Source organism: Chroicocephalus ridibundus, chromosome 12, assembly GCF_963924245.1.
Source record: "Chroicocephalus ridibundus chromosome 12, bChrRid1.1, whole genome shotgun sequence".
Lineage (NCBI taxonomy): Eukaryota > Metazoa > Chordata > Aves > Charadriiformes > Laridae > Chroicocephalus > Chroicocephalus ridibundus.
In genome coordinates, this window is record NC_086295.1 from 19,289,543 (window position 1) to 19,307,829 (window position 18,287).

Sequence of the window (18,287 nt, forward strand, 5' to 3'; positions counted from 1 at the left end):
GTGTCTTGTGGGCTGTGTTTTAAGTCACTTGCTGGTAAGCTATTTTGTGCCCATATCGCCTGTGCCAAAGCAACCCTGTCATACACTGAAAGTCCTATTTGTGTCCTAGCCAAAGTCCTCTTAATGTAGACTGCTGAGGGACAGCAGTACCCCCAACTGTGTCTACAGGTATTGAAATGACAGGACAGCGCTCAGAGATGATACTGTGTCCCTGTAACGTCAGTACTTTACCCAAGTCTACTGAATACCTTAAAACGGAAGTAATTTTCACCAAACCCCACTTAGAATACAAGAGTTTTCATAGAATCACAGAATGTGTTGGGTTGGAAGGGACCTTTAAAGGCCATCTAGTCCAACACCCCTGCAGTGAGCAGGGACATTTTCAACTCGATCAGGTTGCTCAGGGCCTCATCAGGCCTGGCCTTGAATGTCTCCAGGGATGGGGCCTCCGCCACCTCTCTGGGCGACCTGGGCCAGTGTCTCACCACGCTCAGTGTGAAGAACTTCATCCTAATGTCTGATCTAACCCTGCCCTGCTCGAGTTTAAACCATCGTCCCTCGTCCTGTCACTACATGCCCTTGCCAACAGTCCCTCCCCAGCTTTCCTGTAGGCCCCTTCAGGGACTGGAAGGGGCTCTAAGGTCTCCCCAGAGCCTTCTCTTCTCCAGGCTGAACAACCCAAACTCTCTTAGCCTGTCGTCATAGCAGAGGCGCTCCAGCCCTTGGATCATCTTCGTGGCCTTCTGCTGGACCCCTTCCAACAGGTCCATGTCCTTCTTGTGCTGAGGGCTCCAGAGCTGGACACAGTACTGCAGGTGGGGTCTCACGAGAGCAGAGGAGAGGGGCAGAATCCCCTCTCTGGACCTTCCGGCCATGGTTCTTTTGATGCAGCCTGGGATGCGGTTGGCTTTCTGGGCTGCAAGTGAACATTGTTGGCTCATGTCCAGCTTTTCATCCACCAGTGTCCCCAAGTCCTTTTCCGCAGGGCTGCTCTCTATCACACCATCCCTGTATTGATAACGACGGTTGTCCCGACCCAAGTGTAGGACCTTGCACTTGGCCTTGTTGAACTTCATAAGGTTTGCTTGGGCCACCTCTCTAGCTCGTCCAGGTCCCTCTGGATGACATCCCGTCCCTCTGGCACATCGACCGCACCACTCAGCTTAGTGTTGTCGGCAAACTTGCTGAGGGTGCACTTGCTTCCACTGTCCTTGTCATTGATGAAGATGTTGAACAGCACCGGTCCCAGTATGGATCCCTGAGGGACACCACTTGTCACCCCTCTCCATCTGGACATCGAGCCATTGAGCACCACCCTGTGGATGTGACCGCCCAGCCAGTTCCTTATCCACCGAACAGCCCACCCATCAAATCCGTATCTCTCCAACTTAGAGAGAAGGATGTTGTGGGGGACCATGTCAAAGGCCTTGCAGAAGTCCAGATAGATGATATCCATAGCTCTCCCTTTGTCCACTGATGCAGTCACTCCGTTGTAGAAAGCCACTTGGTTGCTCAGGCAGGACTTGCCCCTGATGAAGCCATGCTGTCTGTCTCGAATCACCTCCCGGTCTTCCATGTGCCTTAGCATAGCTTCTAGGAGGATCTGTTCCATGATCTTCCCAGGCAGAGAGGTGAGGCTGACAGGGCGGCAGTTCCCAGGGTCCTCCTTTCTACCCTTTTTAAAAATGGGTGCGATGTTTCCCTTTTTCCAGTCGCCAGGGACTTCCCCTGACTCCCACAACTTTTCAAATATCATGGAGAGTGGCTTGGCAACTACATCAGCCAATTCCCTCAGGACTCTGGGGTGCATCTCATCAGGTCCCATAGACTTGTGTATATTCAGGTTCCTCAGGTGGTCACAAACCTTGTCTTCGCTTATAGTAGGAGGGACTTTGTCCCGCAGGTCCCCGTCTTGCAGTCCTTCAACTCGGGAGGTGTGAGGAGAGAGGCTGGTAGTGAAGACCGAGGGAAAAAAAATTGTTGAGAACCTCAGCCTTCTCCTCATCTGTCATTACCAGTTTGCCGTTCTCAGTCATCAGGGAGGACGCGCTTCCCTTGACCTTCCTTTTCTGGTTGACGTACCTTTAGAAGCCCTTCTTGTTATTCTTAGCATCCCTGGCCAAGTTCAGCTCCAGCTGTGCCTTGGCCTTCCTGACCTCATCCCTACGTACCCAGGCAGCATCCCTATACTCTCCCCAGGACACCTGATGCTGCTTGAACTGCCTGTGCAGTTCCTTCTTGCCTTTTAGTTTGACCAGCAGGTCCCAGCTCAGCCATGCTGGTCTCTTCCCTTTCTTGCTTGATTTCTTACACCTGGGGATCGAGAGCTCTTGTGCTCTATGGAAAGCACCCTTGAAGATCTGCCAGCTCTGTTCTGCCCCCTTGTCCCTGAGGACCGTTTCCCAGGGGGTCCTGTTGACTAACTCCTTGAAGAGCCGGAGGTTTGCTTTCCTGAAATTCAGGGTCCTGACTATGCTCCTCATCTGGCACATATCCCTCAGGACCGTGAACTCCGCCACTGCGTGGTCACTGCAGCCCAGGCTGCTTCCAATCTGGACATCCCCGATGAGCTCACTGGCGTTGGTGACTATGAGGTGCAGTATGGCATCCCCTCGGGTAGGGCTGTCTATTTCCTGTCTTAGGAAGTTGTCATCAAGGCACTCCAGGAACCTCCTGGATCGTCTCCGGCTCACCGTGTTACTTTTCCAGCAGATGTCAGGGTTGTTGAAATCCCCCGGCAGGATGAGAGCCTTCGAGCGCAATGCCTCCTGTAGCTGGAGGAAGAAGGCTTCATCAGTAGGTTCCTCTTGATCAGGCGGCCTGTAGTAGACACCAACCACAAGGTTCCCCATGTTGTCTCGGTCTCTAATTCCTACCCATAAGCTTTCAACTTCTCTTGGCTGTTCTTTAGGGACGTCTCTTCACACTCTATCCCTTGCTTAACATAGAGGGCGACACCTCTGCCCCTCCCTCCTTGCCTGTTCCTTCTGAACAGCCTGTAGCCATCGATAGCCACATTCCAGTCATAGGATTCATCCCACCAGGTTTCAGTAATGGCCACTATATTATTGTAGCTTTCCAGCAGCACGGTAGCTTCCAACTTCTCCTGTTTGTTGGCCATGCTGCATGCGTTTGTGTAGAGGCACTTCAGCCAGGCTGTTGGCTGTGACGCCTTCTTAGAGGAGCACCCCTTGGGGTGTTTCTCAGGTGTTTCCCTGCTGACTTGGACTACGTCAGGAGTCCCTGGCTCATCTCCGTAAGACTTTGTGATGTAGCATCCCCAGCATGCCTCGGGGCAACAGGTTGAAGGCCCTTCCTAGCGCCCCATCCCTCTAACCCTGTCACAGAGAAGCCTAATATTATCATCTCCCTCCCCCTTCGCATCTAGTTTAAAGCCCTGTCGATCAGCCCCGCAACCTCTTGGGCAAAGACCCTCTTTCCCCTTTGAGAAAGGTGTTTCCCATTAGATGCCTATAAGCCCGGTGCCGTGTAGGCCATCCTGTTGTCAAAAAACCCGAAATTGTGGCGGTGACACCAGCCACGGAGCCATGGATTAATGGATTGGATGCGTCTGTTCCTTCCAATGTCACTGCCTGCAACTGGAAGGAGTGAGGAGAAAATAACTTGTGCCCCAGACTCCTTTACCAGCCTTCCCAAGGCCCTGAAGTCCCCTTTGATTGTTCTTGGTCTGCGAGTTGCAACTTCATCTCCACCTACATGGAGAATCAGTAACGGGCAATAGTCCAAGGACTGTATCAAACTAGGGAGTTTCCTAGTTATGTTCTTAACCCGGGCTCCAGGGAGACAGCAGACTTCCCTGTGAGGAGGGTCTGCCCAGCGTATTGGACCCTCAGTTCCCCTCAGGATGGAGTCACCAGTGACTACAACCCTTCTTTTCTTCCTTGTGGGTGTGGTGATGATACGGGCAGTACGCCTTTCTGACTGTGGAGATGTCTCTAGTGTAGATTGCCCATCATCCACACCCTCATTTGACTGGCCTTCCTCGTCCAGTACCTCATATCTGTTGTTCAGACATGCTGGGGGGGGGCAGGTGGGGCAAGGAGAGGGTTCGCCCACTGCCCTGACCATGAACTCGCCTCCATTCACTCCCTTCATTTAGGCTTCTGCCTGATAGGAGCAGGGTACAGGGGCCTCTTGATCCTGGTTGCTTTCTGCTAGGTGCTTCTGTTTCTGTAGCAAGGAGGGCAGAGCCTGGCTCCACCAGTCTATTTCTTCTTCAGCCTTTTCTGAAGGAGCTGCTAGCTTCAGCCCCCTGTCAGCCTCACATTTTCTCTACTGCTAACGAGGTGCAAAAGTTGCTATTGAGAGACAAACAGCAGAAGAGGAGGGATACCCTCACCAGCAAGGCGATACACTTGAGAAATGCCATGCATTTTCCCGTTAGATGACTGAGTTTGTTGGAGATTCAGTCACAGATGGGCCGTGTTTATACTGCCAGTTTCACTTAGGAAGCTGTGTGTCTGAGTGGGCAGATAATGACCGAGGAGACGAGCAGCGTAGTGCTTTGAGGACGTGTGAGCCCATCCGTCTATGAGTCATGCCACACAAATTTTGTATGGGAAGTTTAAACTCATCTTCTCTATATTTCTGTGCAGATCCTGCTAGAAAAGGAGCGTGAGAAGAATGCTTTATTAGAGACGCTGCTCCAGACTCAGGGAGAGCTAAGAGACACCTACCAGCAGCTAGAGCAGCTCAGGCAGGAGCTGAAAGAGCAGCAAGAGAATGGGCAGGTAAGTCTGACTAGTAGGGTAAGTTGAAAGAACAGGCAGTTGGCCATTGGATGTAAGTTGAGAGAGGCTGGGAGAGCCAGGGAACAGTGTGAAGGGCAGTAACAAGGCAATAAAACGTAAGTCCTGGGAGGCGAGGACTACTGCAGGCGTGGAAAGCACAGAGCCTGGTAAGCTCCAAAGATCAGCAACAGCAAGGAAAGGTTAAAGTGGAAGCAGAGCTGGGTAGTAAAGAAGTGGCTGAAGGAATGGGATTTTAAGACAGAGGGAGGAAAAAGCTGAACCTGATGGCAGGTCCTTGTCGCACGCTCTCCATTTGTGTTTACAGAACATCGCAGAAAAGCTGCAAGCAGAGCTGCAGGAAACTCGGAGTAAGATCAAGGCAGTGGAGAAGAGGCACAAGGAAGAAATCAAAACCATCAAAGATGAAATGAATATCCTTCTTCAGCAGAGGGATGGTCTACAAAAACAGGTGACTAAAAGAGCAGTAGCTACTCCAGTCATCAAATAGGTGCACTCTCCCCTTCTTGCTTTTCCACTGCAGAGCAGGCTGAGGGGGTAATCCCCCGACTGCCATCCTGCTGTGCTCTCCATCGCAGCTGGTCTGAAGGAGATTACTGGGCAGCAGAATCTCAGCTGCTGCCCTGGACAGATGGGCTAGTCCTTTTGCTTGTTTGCCCAAAATCGTCAGAGTGGATTTCTGACGGCCTGTTACTGCTAGTCTTGTTTTTTAAGGTGCTTTTTTCTGGTGAACGTGGGGAACTACTTGTTTAAAAATCTAAGTCAGCTGCGTTCATTGTGAATCTGGTACTCTCATGATAGGGTGAAGTTTAAAGTTATTCTTTCCCTGTCCTCACAGCGTACGATATGTCTGACAGTGAGCAGCTGTAGTCTTTGACTGCTTTGTTATGTTTTACTTGAGGTGGAAGAGTTGACATCTCAGCTAGCAGCCTCTGAGGAGTCCCAGCAAGTGATTGGCCGCAGAGCTCAGAAAGATCTGTGTGAGGCACAGGAACTGTCAAGGCAGAAGGTGCTGGAGGTGGTGCACCTCCAGAACATCCTGGAGGAGAAGAGGAGTCAATGGGAGAAGGCAGAACATCAGAACAAGGAGCTGCAAGTGTGTCTGCAGTCTTTGGAGGAGGAAAGAAGTCGATGGGAAGAAGTGGAGTGTCACAACACAGAATTTCAGGCTGCTTTGAAGGTCCTAGAGAGTGAAAAAGCGAGGTAAATGAAGGCCTGTGAGACTCTTCATCCTGTTTAATGAGTTCCCTCTTTCAGATCTTTGCATATATGAGCGGCTCTGGCAGTGTTTCCTGAAAAGTAGAGTTCTGAACTATCCATGCAGTTATGTTTCATTCTCTTGATGTTGTGTTTCATTTTATTTCCTCAATCCTTCGATTTTTTCCTTACAGGTTTTTTAATGGCTTTTGGAGAGTAGTCCTTTCTTTAAAAGGAGGTGTTATTTCGTTAGGTCAGCATATTAATACTGTTCAATGAAACTTTCAGGAGTTTCAAACCTGAAACACACTAAAGAAGGCAGGCTGAGCTGCAGTATAATGAGCTAGGTAGATCCATCAGCTCTGCTTTGGGTCCAATAAATTTTAAATTTTGGGATCCGTTTCAGTCCTTCATGCTGATCCCTTTGGTTGGCAGAAGCCATCTTAAAACCATGATTTTGAACTAAGCTAGATTCCCCTCTGAGGCACCCAAGAAACAAGAATGTTTCTTATTGCCGTCTGTTGCTTTGTTCCTTCAAAAATCCCAGTAGGTGTCTAGAGAGGCTTGAGCAGCGTACCTGCCAGCCTCAACGGTTACGGGTGTAACTGACTGTCCGAGGAATGCAAGAGAGAAGAGGAAGGGCAGGTAGGCTACTTCAGCTGGTAAAGTCCTGCCAATCTTCAACACATATCTTAGTTGAAGAGGAGATATAAAAGGCAGCGCACTCTTGCTTCCCCTGTGAGGGATCCTGCATCTTATATAAGGATCAGAGTATTTCCTTCAAGCCTCCATTACCACTTTTGATATCAGCCTTTGCTTCTCTAGCTGAAATAGGGGTGCTGGCAAGTCTTACAAAACTGCCCAAAGATCACCTTGCTGTCTGTTGCTGCTGTTCCTACCAGGATGTACAAGCTAGGGGAAGACAATGTCTCTTCGTTACTGACAAAAGTTGTCCCTTGAAGTCTCATTAGTCAAAAGAAAAATTTTCCTCTTACCCAATATCTTAATTTCAAGACTTTGTTACGTTTATAATTCACATTCCCATCTCAAGAAAGATAGGGTATTTAGCCAGTAATTCACCTTTCTTCTATGGAAACAAGTGTAGTGGGCACATGCTTGGGTGTGATGGGCCAGCCTGGCTTAGGACTGGACAAGCAGCCTAGTTGTTTAGACAAACGTCAGCAGACAAAGCCATTTTCCCCTTGGTGGTGGAAGTCCTGAGAGTTTATTAAATGTTATACCATGTGGTTATTAAATGTTATACCATGAGTTGCAATGCTCTCTTTCAGGCTGACTCTGTCTCTGGAAGAGAAGGAACTGAGCCTCAGAACCCTGGAAGAAGACAACCTTGTCCAGCACAACGAGGTGTCTCAGCTTCTTTCTGCTCTTCACCAGGCCCAGCAGCTCCATAGAGAGCGCAGAAGAGAAATACCTCTCACCCTCTCACACACATACACAGATTCACTTCTGAGGTTGGAAAGCACGAAAGCTTGACAGTTCAACCTCTCCTTTGGGGATTGGGAAACATCCTTTTGGCCCCTTAGCCTCCAGATAACTGTTTCTAGATTATTTTGCTCAGTTTGAACCCTTGGCTTTGTGCCTTCTGTTTCCAGTGTGTTTTTTGCTTGAAATAACTCCTCCTTCATTCCTTCCTCTACTTCCTGCTCCGCTGCCGCAGCAGCAGCAGCATCCCTGAGGCTGTGTGTATCTGTGTTCTAGATACAGTCACTGCAGGAGGCCTTGCTGGAGAAGGAGGCTGGCCTGGCAACGCAAGAGAAACAGCTGCTACAGGATCTGGAGGAGTCCCGAGCAGCCGAACGGTGCTTGAGGGACTCTTTGCGCATGCTGGAGGTTGAGACGTCTGAACTGCGTTTGAGGCTTTGTAGCACAGAGAACAGAGCAAAGGCATTGGCCACAGAGTGTCAGCAGGCTAACAGTGCCCACTGTGAAGCCCAATCCCAGCTGGACAAACTGCGCTTGGTTCTCCATCACCTGATCTGTGACAGCAGAGACTTAGTCCCTTGGAGTTCAGGCAAGTGTGGGAGGCTGGGTTAACAAGGCTACAGAGCACATACAGGAGAGCAGGTGGAGGGAGGTGTGGTTCTTTATAATCCCGATATGATAGACTCATCCTTTTAGTTTAGCCTGACTCAAGTCTTGGGAAGTCTTGAAAGCCTGACATCCCTGTAGAGAGACAAGTCCATGTCTGTACGTGGAGAAATGACCAGCATCAAAATGAAACAGGGCCCACGTTACGCCAAGTCAATAGGGCATGTGCGTTCTTCCCTGGGGCGGCGCTGACATTAGTGGTCATCAAAATAACTTAGCCTGTGACACCCGTCTTGCTGTCCTGTGGGCTCTAGGATTACATCAAAGGCACTGCCACTTTCTCCTGTGTATAAGGAGGCCTTGTTTGTTGGAGACCCTTCAGTTAAAGCTTGAAACAGAATGGCTTCTCCCTTCAGAACAAGGTCATGTCTGGGGCCTGACTGTTTCCGAGGCTGGGGACCTCCCTGTGGAGTTCACAGTGGACAGAGTGACAACAGCCCTACAAGACCTGCGTCAGCACCTGAAGCAGACTCAGCAAGATCAGGTAACATGTCTAGTGCACGCACAAGTCCTGTGCTGCTAGACTGAACTGACAGGCAGAGTGCCAAAGCCAGCATGTGTGTAAATTCTTGTAGGCCAGGTTGGCTTCCTGCCATGGGGAGCAAGGAGAATCATGATCGCATCTACCACTACTGTCCAGCTGCCCCCTCCTGCCTTAGTGTTTGTACCTCTTTGTCTCCTGCCAGCCGTGGCTCTGTGAGGTGGTACTTCTCTTCTTACCTCTTCCAGAATGATGCGAGGAAGAAGATACAGGACTTGGAGCTGGAGCTGAGCAAGAGGCAAGCTGAGAGGGACCATTTCAGTGCCCACAATCAAGAACTGCAGAAACAGTGGGCTCAAAGCCAGGAAGGTACAGCTTCTCCTTTCCAACCCACTGATTCCGTACTGTCTCACCAGCAGGAATCTCTGATACCATGCAGAGGAAAAGCGTAGTGCCTGGAGGTGGGAACAGGAGAAAAACAACAAGCATGAGATTTAGCTATAGAACTACCAGGGAACGCCTTTGATAAGAGAAAGATCCAGTGGCTGGCAGTGCATCTGACTGTGCTGCTGGTGGTGCCTTTCAGGTCATATGTCACTGCTGAGTAGCTTGATGTCTCACAGTATACTTTTCCATATGCTCTTTAAAAGCACCAATCTGCAAAAGTCTTTATTGACTTCCTTTTATTCTTACATGGCAGATTCCCAGAGCATTAGTTCAGTGTTAAGCTCCTGTGTTACTGCATCCTTTCTTCTGCTGCTTTTCCTACTTCTCTGGTGCCTTCTGCATTCTTCGTACCAGCTTTCTTATTGATACTGATCTGGTGTCTGAGCTCACAGCCTTAGCAAACACCATTTCTAACTTCCCTAGCCAGTTCTTACTTAGGCCCTTGGTAACGTGTTCACATTGGGTTTATCTATAAACTGCTTTTCACATGTAACTGGTCACCTCTTCCTCGAAGCTCCAGGCCATCCCAGAGCCTGCAGGGCTATTAGTCTCTCTGGCATCTCTGCTCCTTTCTCTGTCATTGTTTTCCCACTCTCTTCATCAGAATTGCTTTTTCATCTCATTGTCTCATTTTCCTTGTCTTGGACTACAGGAAGATCAAAGTGTGGGCGCTGCTCATTGCCTCCCCCACAGGCTGTTGGCACTCATGCAGTGCCTTTACCGGTTTGGTATTTCTTCATGTTCCCTCTCTGAGAAGGAACTGCTGATCGTTTTTCAGACTCTTTACAGAAGAGTTTTCCAGGCCTTAGATCATTGCTTTTTCTGGAACATCCATAGTTTTTACTACGTATGTCACACGATAACAGCTTATATACTTCACATTCTGCCACTGGATGGATCCTGCTTTTCCCACTAGTCCGTTCTTTCTGTCTTTTAGTTCCTGTCTACAGTTCTAGTCTATTGGTTTAGTTTTAGTTCCTGGCTATCCGTAGTCCTTCTTGCTTCAGATCTTGGTACTGGTGTGATGCCCAATTGTTCTTGCCTTGTTGTTGTCCTGGTATCATTATTTCCTTTCTTCTTCTGCTAGTGCGCAATGTATTCACCTAGCATTCCTTTGGACAAATGCCAAAGTGCATCTTCAAGCACAACTTTGACACCTGTTCTTCTCTCTAACATCTCTTAAGTCTTTCTGGTCAATGAACTGTGTCATAGTCAGTCTTCACTTTTGCTATTTCTTCCGTTTACTTTAGGACACTAGATTTGACTCTCACCTGCTGTCGCTGTCTTTGGTTCATTGATGTCAGTTCTCCCTGCTTCTAACACTGTGGGTGATGTGCTGCCATGCCCTCAGCCCTGGCCTTTCAACGAGCAGAAGAGCAAACACATTTTCATATTCTTCTGAACCTTGCCACTTTCTTTCTTCTTTTTTACTCTGCCAGGAAGTTTCCTTTATTTATGTCTGCTTTGACAGTCCTTGTGGGCTTAGGGCCTGGGAAACACAATCAGATAAGAAAATGATATTTTCTCTGTAGGATGCAAATCACTTTGGTTTTGCTTTGATTTTCACCTTCTCCTTCACCTTTTCTGCTGCAGAGATGCAAGTGGCAGAGTGCAAGAGGAACTCTCGACAAGCTGCCCTGCAGGAAGAGGCTGCTGCTCTAATGGAGGAGGTTGTGGCTCTACATCAAGAGGTGGCATCTTTGGAAAGGAAACTTGAGAGCACTGAGAAGCAAAGGAAGGAAGTCCTGGTGAGGCTGGCAGATGACAGGAAGGGCCGTTTCTTACGTATTTTTTGGCCTTCTGTTAATAATTCTAAGGAGCAATTTTTTTCCAGCGGAGAGCTGATTTGGGGTGGTCTTGTATAGGTTCAGTCCAAATCTGAGAAGATACAGTGTATGCAAATGCTGGCTAAGCATCTCTCATTTTCACGGAATTTCAGAGTTGGAAGGGACATCTAGAGATGATCTAGTCCAACTCCCCTGCCAAAGCAGGATTGCCTGGAGCACATTACTCAGGACTGCATCCAGGCGGGTCTTGAAAGTCTCCAGAGAAGGGGACTCCACAACCTCCCTGGGCAGCCTTTTCCAGTGCTCTGTCACCCTGTCTTCCCTTCCTTCCCCTCATCGTTCCTTGATTCACAGACTTTTGCTTTCCTGCCAGGCCTTGTAGCTGAATTAGCAGGGTCACAACCATAAGAGAAGACAGCCCAGAAAGGAGAGATCGTGACCAATAGCACAGACTATGTGGAGAGACCACAGAGCGCTACAAGAGCAAAAGAATATTGCTTATACCAATGGTATAACCTTATATGTATATATATATAAAATGGCATAGCCTTTTTATTTACCTTATAAAAAGGTAACCAAAGTGTTCTTTCTCTTCCCTTCCTCCCTAACAGAGAGAACATTATCATGCCACTGCCTTAATCATGCTTAGTCTGGTCTTCAAATCCTCGCTGCAGTTCTGGCGGCTCCTCTCCCAAACAACACACTAGAGCTAGAAGAGGTTCAGAGAAGGGCAAAAAGGAAGATGGGACTGGCTGAGTAAGCTGGGAAAGATGTAACCTAAAAGGTGGTGCAGGAAAGGTCTACAACATCCCAAGAGGCAGGGAGAGAGGGGGCTGTGGTTGTTCCCTCTCGTTTCCAAGAGAGGAACCAGAGCCATCTGATGAAGGCAGCGAGTGTCATGCTGCAAGCAGATGCCAGGAGGTGGTACACTTACAGCAGAGCAGACCTGGAGAACTCCCTGAGAAAGGGTGTTGTAAATACAGTAGGTCTGTGTGGGCTCAGGAGGAGACCGAAAGTTCTCACAAGCTGGAACAGTGCTGGGCTTTGGATAAGTCTACCCGACTCTTCGCCTTTCTTCCCTGAGTATACACTTATAGGCACTGTGACATACAGGACACCAGCCTAGACACTTGAGCCAGTGCAGCTGTTTTTACGTGATCCATATTTGCCCACTTCTCCATTTACACTGACTCCAAAAATCAGTTTCAGACAGAGTTTGATAAATACAGTACAGTTCACAAATCTTTATTCAGTGACAGGAGGAAATTTACATTTTTTGGAGAAGTAAAAGAGAGCATCTGTGGTTCATTTCAGTGGCCAGTCTGGTCCAAAACATGACAACAGCGAACAGGGAAACCAACTGAATAACTTGAATTTTCTCCTAAAAGCTCAAACTTCAGCCTTTGACTGCCACTGGAGCAAGAGAGCAAGAGTTCAAATTTAGTATGAAACCCAAACATATATATATATATATATATATATATATGGAATTATTGAATCTTTTCCTCCCTGTTTTGCAGCACGAACGGGACAGACTGCAAGCAGTTGAAGAAAAAATGGTATGGGAGATAAAACTTCTTCAGGAATCAGTCACAGCCTCTGAAATCAGAGCAAATACAGCAACAGATATGAATCACTCCCTTGCACAAGAACTCCAAACTACGCTGTCCATCTTAAAAATGAAAAATGAGGAAATGGAAACCCAGTGGGAGAAAATCCAGATGCTCCAGAAAGAGGCAGCAGAGGTGAAAGCTTTGCAGGAGAATCTCACTCATACGACTGCCATCCTGTCAGAGTGGGAGGGAGAAATGAAGTTATACCAGGAAAAGATGAGAATGCTGGAAAAGCAGAAAGAAACACATAAAACTACTCTTGATCAGGTTATGAAGGAAATCACAGAGAAAAAAGAGAAGACAGAATCCCAGCAAGAACACATACAGGAGCTGGAGAAGCAGCAAGAAAAACAGAGGACTGCTGTAAGCAAAATGAACGAAGAGCTGCAAGAGAGAGACCAGGAGATCAGATCCCAGCAAGAACTGATACGGGAGCTGGAGAAGCAGCGAGAATTGCAGAGGACTGCTGTCAGCAACATGAGCAAAGAGCTGGAGGAGAGAGACCAGGAGATCAGATCCCATCAGGAACACATACAGGAGATGGAGAAGCAGCAAGAATTGCAGAGGACTGCGATGAGCAAAGAGCTAGAAGAGAGAGACCAGGAGATCAGATCCCAGCAAGAACAGATACGGGAGCTGGAGAAGCAGCAAGAATTGCAGAGGACTGCTGTCAACAAGATAAGCAAAGAGCTGGAGGAGAGAGACCAGGAGATCAGATCCCAGCAAGAACTGATACGGGAGCTGGAGAAGCAGCGAGAATTGCAGAGGACTGCGGTGAACAAGATGAACAAAGAGCTGGAGGAGAGAGACCAGAAGATCAGATGCCAGGAGGGGAAAATAATGATTCTAGAACAACACGGTACATCACAAGTCAGAAATCTGCTCATGGATCTTGATCATATGAAAGGAAACTTGAAGGAGAAACACTTAGAGCTTATGTCTCTGACTCATCAGATCCAAGAACTGGAAAAAGAAAGAGAAGAGGTGAAATCTCTGCAGGCAAGCCTTGAACACCTGAGGGAAGTTCTTAAGGACAGAGAGAGTGAGTGTGATTCTCAAAGGGCGCAGTTAAGACTCTTGCAACAGTCCAAGGAACAGCAAGAGGGGCACCTGCAAGAGCTTCGTGGTAAAGTAGAAAAGATGACACTTTCTTTATCAAAAAAAGATCAAGAACTTCAGTCACAACAACAGCAAATCCAGGAAGCTGAAGAGGTCATGGAAATGCAGTTAAAGACTGTCCGTGACCAATTGGAGCAGGCCTTAGAAACCTTAAAAGAAAAGGACAGGCTCATAGACATCCAAAAGCAACAAACATGGAACTATGAGGAAAAATCAGAACGGATTAATGTCTTACATAGAGACTTAGAATACACTAAGGCAATACTGAAGGAAATGGAATTCACGATTGAATCACAGAAGGAAATGATTGAGACCTTCCAAAAACAAGAACAAGACTCTGAACAGCAGAAGGAAATTCTGCACCATCTTCAAGTGGCACTAAAGGAACGAGAGCAAGAAATTGTATCCCTTAGAAAGCAATGTGAGGCATGCAAGGAAAAGGAGGAAAAGCATGAAGCTGAGCAGACAAATCTTCAAGCAACAAAACTGACTCTGAAAGAAAGAGAAGAAAAGATAGGTGTTCTGGAGGAGGCTATCTCTAGGCTTCAACAGCAAAAGGAGGAGGTGGAGATGCAGACTAAAGTCATACTGCAAAAACTAGAATACGCTGAGTCTTCTCTAGAAGCGAGAGATCAAGAGATAGTGTCTTTGCAAGAGCATGTCCAGGACCTTCGAGAGCAGAAGGAGTTAGAAGGCAAGCAGGCCAAGAGTCTACAGCAGGATCTAGACAAAATGAGCCAAATAGTGAAGGAGAACCGTTTGGAGTTCCTCAGGCAGACAGAGCAAATGAACATGTTCTGGCTTCGTGGCGAAGATATGAAAGTAGAACTAACATCATGCCAGAAACAAGTGAATCTGCTTGAGGAAACACTGAGGAAGAGAGATGAAGACAATGAAACTCTTCTGCAAAAACTCCAGCACCAAGAAGAAGAACTGAAGACCTTGCAGAATCTCCAGCTTAGGCTAACTGAGAAGAATGAAGAGGTTAGCCACCACAGAGAGCAAGAGAAGCTACTGGAAGAAGCCTTGCCTGATAGGGAACAAGAGACCGAGGTTCAAGGTGAGCAAAAAGAGATAGAAGAGGAAATAAGAGGCCTTCGGGAAGATCTCCAGCATGTTCAGCAGACTCTGACAAAGAAGGATGAAGAGATCAAGTTCCAGAGAGACAGAGTCAGCTCTTTAGAGAAGATTCTGACAGGGAGAGAACAAGAGCTCAGGAGGCAGAGTGAACTCCTCAAACAATTAACATCAGCTTTGCGATGGAAAGATGACACGGAGACCCTCAAGAAACAAATCCAGAAACTCCAAAAATGGGAGGAAGAGGAGGAGGAGAAGAGGAAAGTTCTCCATCAGAGAGACCATCTCTTGCAAAGGCACAAGGAGCTAACCCAACAACTGGAAGATGAGCGGAAAGCAAAGGGGGAAGAAGTGGAGCGTGTGATTGCTATTTTGAAGCAGACTGAAAGCAGAGAAAACGAATGGAAAGAGAAGGTACAAGCACTGACTCTTGCCCTTAGCAAGAGCGAAATGGCCAATGGGACTCTAAGGGAAGAAATTGCCATCCTGCAGAGTATGGTTTCAGAGAGGGACAAGGACCGGTTCCATCTTCAGGTAGGCACTGTGACCGATTATCTGTCAACTAAAATGTCTATAGAGGATTCTAAAGATATTTCCCATAAAGATATGGGAATATATATTCCCTTAAATACATGTCCTACTTGGCCAAAGAAACCATGTTGCAGCCAGCCAGGCTTGCCTGCCTCCATAGCTCTGGACAGAGACCATCTACCTGCTAGAATGTTTTCTGGGAAGCTTGAGCAACGTGTCGTGGTTGGGATTTGGCATGGAAAGGAGAGGGCACAGTTGAGCAAACGCGTGTACTAAACGTAGTAGAATTTTGTAAGGATGGCTGAACAGCAGCGACACTGACGGTGCTTAGAGGAGGCTTTCAGAGGCGGAGACTTCTGAGGTCCAGCTTTTCCAGGGTATTAGAGAGAATGGAATTGGTACCGTTGGCTGGTCAGGTTGAAGGCTTCATTGCGCTTTCAGCATGTTCTTGTGCCACAGGGCGAAAAGCATGCAGGCAAACCTGTGTGGATTTTTCCAAGGTGATGTGGAGGAGGGCCCCTGGGAAGGGAGAGTGTTGTTTTGGGCTGTGGGCCGGGAGGAGGAGGAGAAGGGACGTAGCACTGTCCATTCCTCCATGGTCACTCTCCGCGATGTGTCCATTCTGGCCCTTCTCTCCTTGATGTGGCACCACTCCCACCATCTCCGCTCTGAATGCCCAGCAGGCGACTGCAGAAGGGCAGTGGCTGTCCTGGCTCTCGGAGAAGAGACTCCTGTCGCAGCGGCTGGAACGTCTGCAGCGAGCAGTTGCAAGGCTGGACCAGGAGAAGACGGAGCTGAAGCAATACAATGCCGAGCTCAGGAGGACTCTGGAGGAGGTAGACCAGGTTTTCGCTGCCTCTGCACAGCATTGTGGTCCTCTGGAAGAAAGCGCATTTCCAGAGGCAGCACTGTGGAGTCCTCGGCTTGTTTCCTTCCCTCTCCCACTGTCCCCTGTGGCCACATGCTTTTGTCTTTTCTCTCTCTTCTGGCACCCCGTTGCCTTCGCAAATGCACGTTCACTGCGGTACCAGCCTTCTTGCCCCCGTGTCCCCATCCACACCCATCGGGCACTCTGGCGTCAGGAAGTCTTTCCTCCTGCTCGCTCTCTTCCGTGGGCTACTTGGAGTGCTTTTTGGCCCCAGCGTTCTCTGGTGCAGTTCACAGTCTGTGAGCAGCCATCTTGCCATGATGCCCAGAGGTCCTTTTGCTCCTTGTTTGGTGTCAGGTTTCTGTGACCCTTTCTCCTACCCAACGTGCAGGTGGAACATGAACGGAGGAGACTGAGGAGATATTGCAGAGGTCGGGCGCTGCCAGATGCAGGCGGATTTTCTCTCTCCGCGTCTGACCAGAACAAGATGCCGGCGTCTCAGCAGGTGAGAACAGGATCTTCCTTGGTGGGAGGAGGCTCTGGCCAGATGGAGGAACGATGGCAGCAGCCCCCCAGCATAGACCTCGTAGAAGTTGAGTATAGACCATGAACATAGACCCTGACCAAACTGGAGACCAAAGGGAAATCCTTGCCTTTTCTTCCCAGGAGGAGTCTCACACGTGCTGCAGTCGTCGACTGGCTGAGTTGCAGAACCAGGTGAGGAGCAGGAAAGCTCTCATCAAAAGCCGCTGTGGCTGTGCTGATGGGCACAGCTCTGCACGATGCTATGGCCCGGGTTTTGTTTGGCCATCAGGAAGGGACACCAGCAGGCAGTGGGAATACCCAGTTAGACGTGTCCCTTGGCCATGGCCAGACAGCATCGTTCCCCGAGGTCTGGTCTCTGTGGTGCCATCGGGTCAGGCAGGGTGGGAGAGGGATTGGAGGAAACTCAGAAAAGGAAATGGATGGAAGATAGGGAATAGTCTAAGGACGTTCCCCTTGGGCCCCAGTCATCTCCTTGACCCTTCCCATTTTCCCTTTTCATGCGCTAGCTGTCAAGTTTTTAAGTTAGATGAGAACAGGTCAGTTCTTGAGTGCCTTGTGTAACCAGTAGCCCTCCTGCTGAGGAAAAAGCCTGTGGCAGTAAGGTGGCAGTAGCCCCAGTCTCTCTCTTGGAAAGGAGAGTTGGGTTACTTAATCCTGTAGGAACCTCTCTCTCTCTCATATCTGTGTCGTGTCTCGGGGTTGTACGTGTGAATGGTAAGCCAGAGAGAAAGTCAACTTGTTGATAATCTGAGCTGAGGCCGGGGTGACTCTGGGAACCTGTGACTTCCGTTCCCCGGGGACCAAGTGTTTGTCGGGGCTGGCGTTAGAGGGTGCGTCTTCCCCGAGAGCCGGTACCGTGGAGCTAGGGCTGGTCCTACCAGCGTGGGCTTGTCTGAGCTCAGCCTTTGGCCTCTTTCAGGTGTCCCTTCTGCAGACGCAGCTGGTGCAAGAACGAAAATACAAGCAGGACTATATTGAGTGCTGTGCAAAGACCGGCCAGGAACTTCAAGACCTTCACCAAGAGCTGTCTGACTCCTTAGCAGCTGTGGTCAGGGATCCCAAAGCTGCTGTTCTGGAGGCAGAGACCCAGAAGCTTGATCGGTCTCTGAACCTTAACTTGACACCGATATCTCTGGACCATCAGTCTCCTGAGAGACAGATGTTGCATTCAAGAAACAGATGCACCAGGAGTGATGACCTGAGGTAACAGGACCAGTGCACAGCAAAAGACCTCAGTAGGAGCCAAGTCAGAGACCTGCTGTAGCAGGTGAACTGTGGCAGGGGCTTGGTTCAAGGCCTTAGTCCTGAAGTAAGATAAAAGCTCCGAGCACAGCGTTTGCTGCAGGTTCCCCAGCAGAAGCAGTGGTGGGACAACACTGGTGCTGGCTCGTGTGGATGGGGTCAGGTGTAGGCCTGGAAAAGCAGGATGAACCTGATGAGCAGGTAAAATGTCTCCTTTTCCAAAGCACTCCACCACAGCATGGCTCCTCAGCCTCCACAGAGCCCTCCACAGGAGATGGTTCCTCTCAGTTTTCTCTACTGTGTACAAAGACCTTTTGTCTGCTTTTATTTTTCCAATACACTTATTTCTCCAAAACATTGGACAGGCATGTCATGGGACATGACCTTTTGTCTGCTTTTATTTTTCCAATACACTTACATCTCCAAAGCATGGGGCAGGCATGCACTCCTTGCAGTGATGTCCTGTTGCTTCTCTGCTTTCTTCAGCAGCACCTCCAGGGG

The 18,287-nt window shown here is 48.8% G+C and overlaps 1 protein-coding gene across 8 annotated transcripts in view; it reads left to right on the top strand.

Annotated features, from left to right (window-relative positions):
• Positions 1–18,143, top strand: part of CEP250 (centrosomal protein 250) — a 34,178-nt gene extending 16,035 nt beyond the window's left edge. For 4 of the 8 annotated variants that reach the window (XM_063350412.1, XM_063350418.1, XM_063350419.1 and 1 more), the window contains 13 exons: positions 4,617–4,751; positions 5,077–5,220; positions 5,671–5,972; positions 7,256–7,331; positions 7,686–7,998; positions 8,330–8,559; positions 8,805–8,925; positions 10,597–10,751; positions 12,311–15,133; positions 15,811–15,966; positions 16,390–16,503; positions 16,665–16,715; positions 17,464–18,143. In XM_063350412.1, coding sequence (XP_063206482.1) covers positions 4,617–4,751; positions 5,077–5,220; positions 5,671–5,972; positions 7,256–7,331; positions 7,686–7,998; positions 8,330–8,559; positions 8,805–8,925; positions 10,597–10,751; positions 12,311–15,133; positions 15,811–15,966; positions 16,390–16,503; positions 16,665–16,715; positions 17,464–17,751 — 4,908 coding nt within the window. In that variant the 3' untranslated portion in view covers positions 17,752–18,143. The remainder of the gene's footprint in view (positions 1–4,616; positions 4,752–5,076; positions 5,221–5,670; positions 5,973–7,255; positions 7,332–7,685; positions 7,999–8,329; positions 8,560–8,804; positions 8,926–10,596; positions 10,752–12,310; positions 15,134–15,810; positions 15,967–16,389; positions 16,504–16,664; positions 16,716–17,463) is intronic. The other 4 variants (XM_063350414.1, XM_063350415.1, XM_063350417.1 and 1 more) reach the window with 4 other exon arrangements.
• Positions 18,144–18,287: the final 144 nt, after the last annotated feature.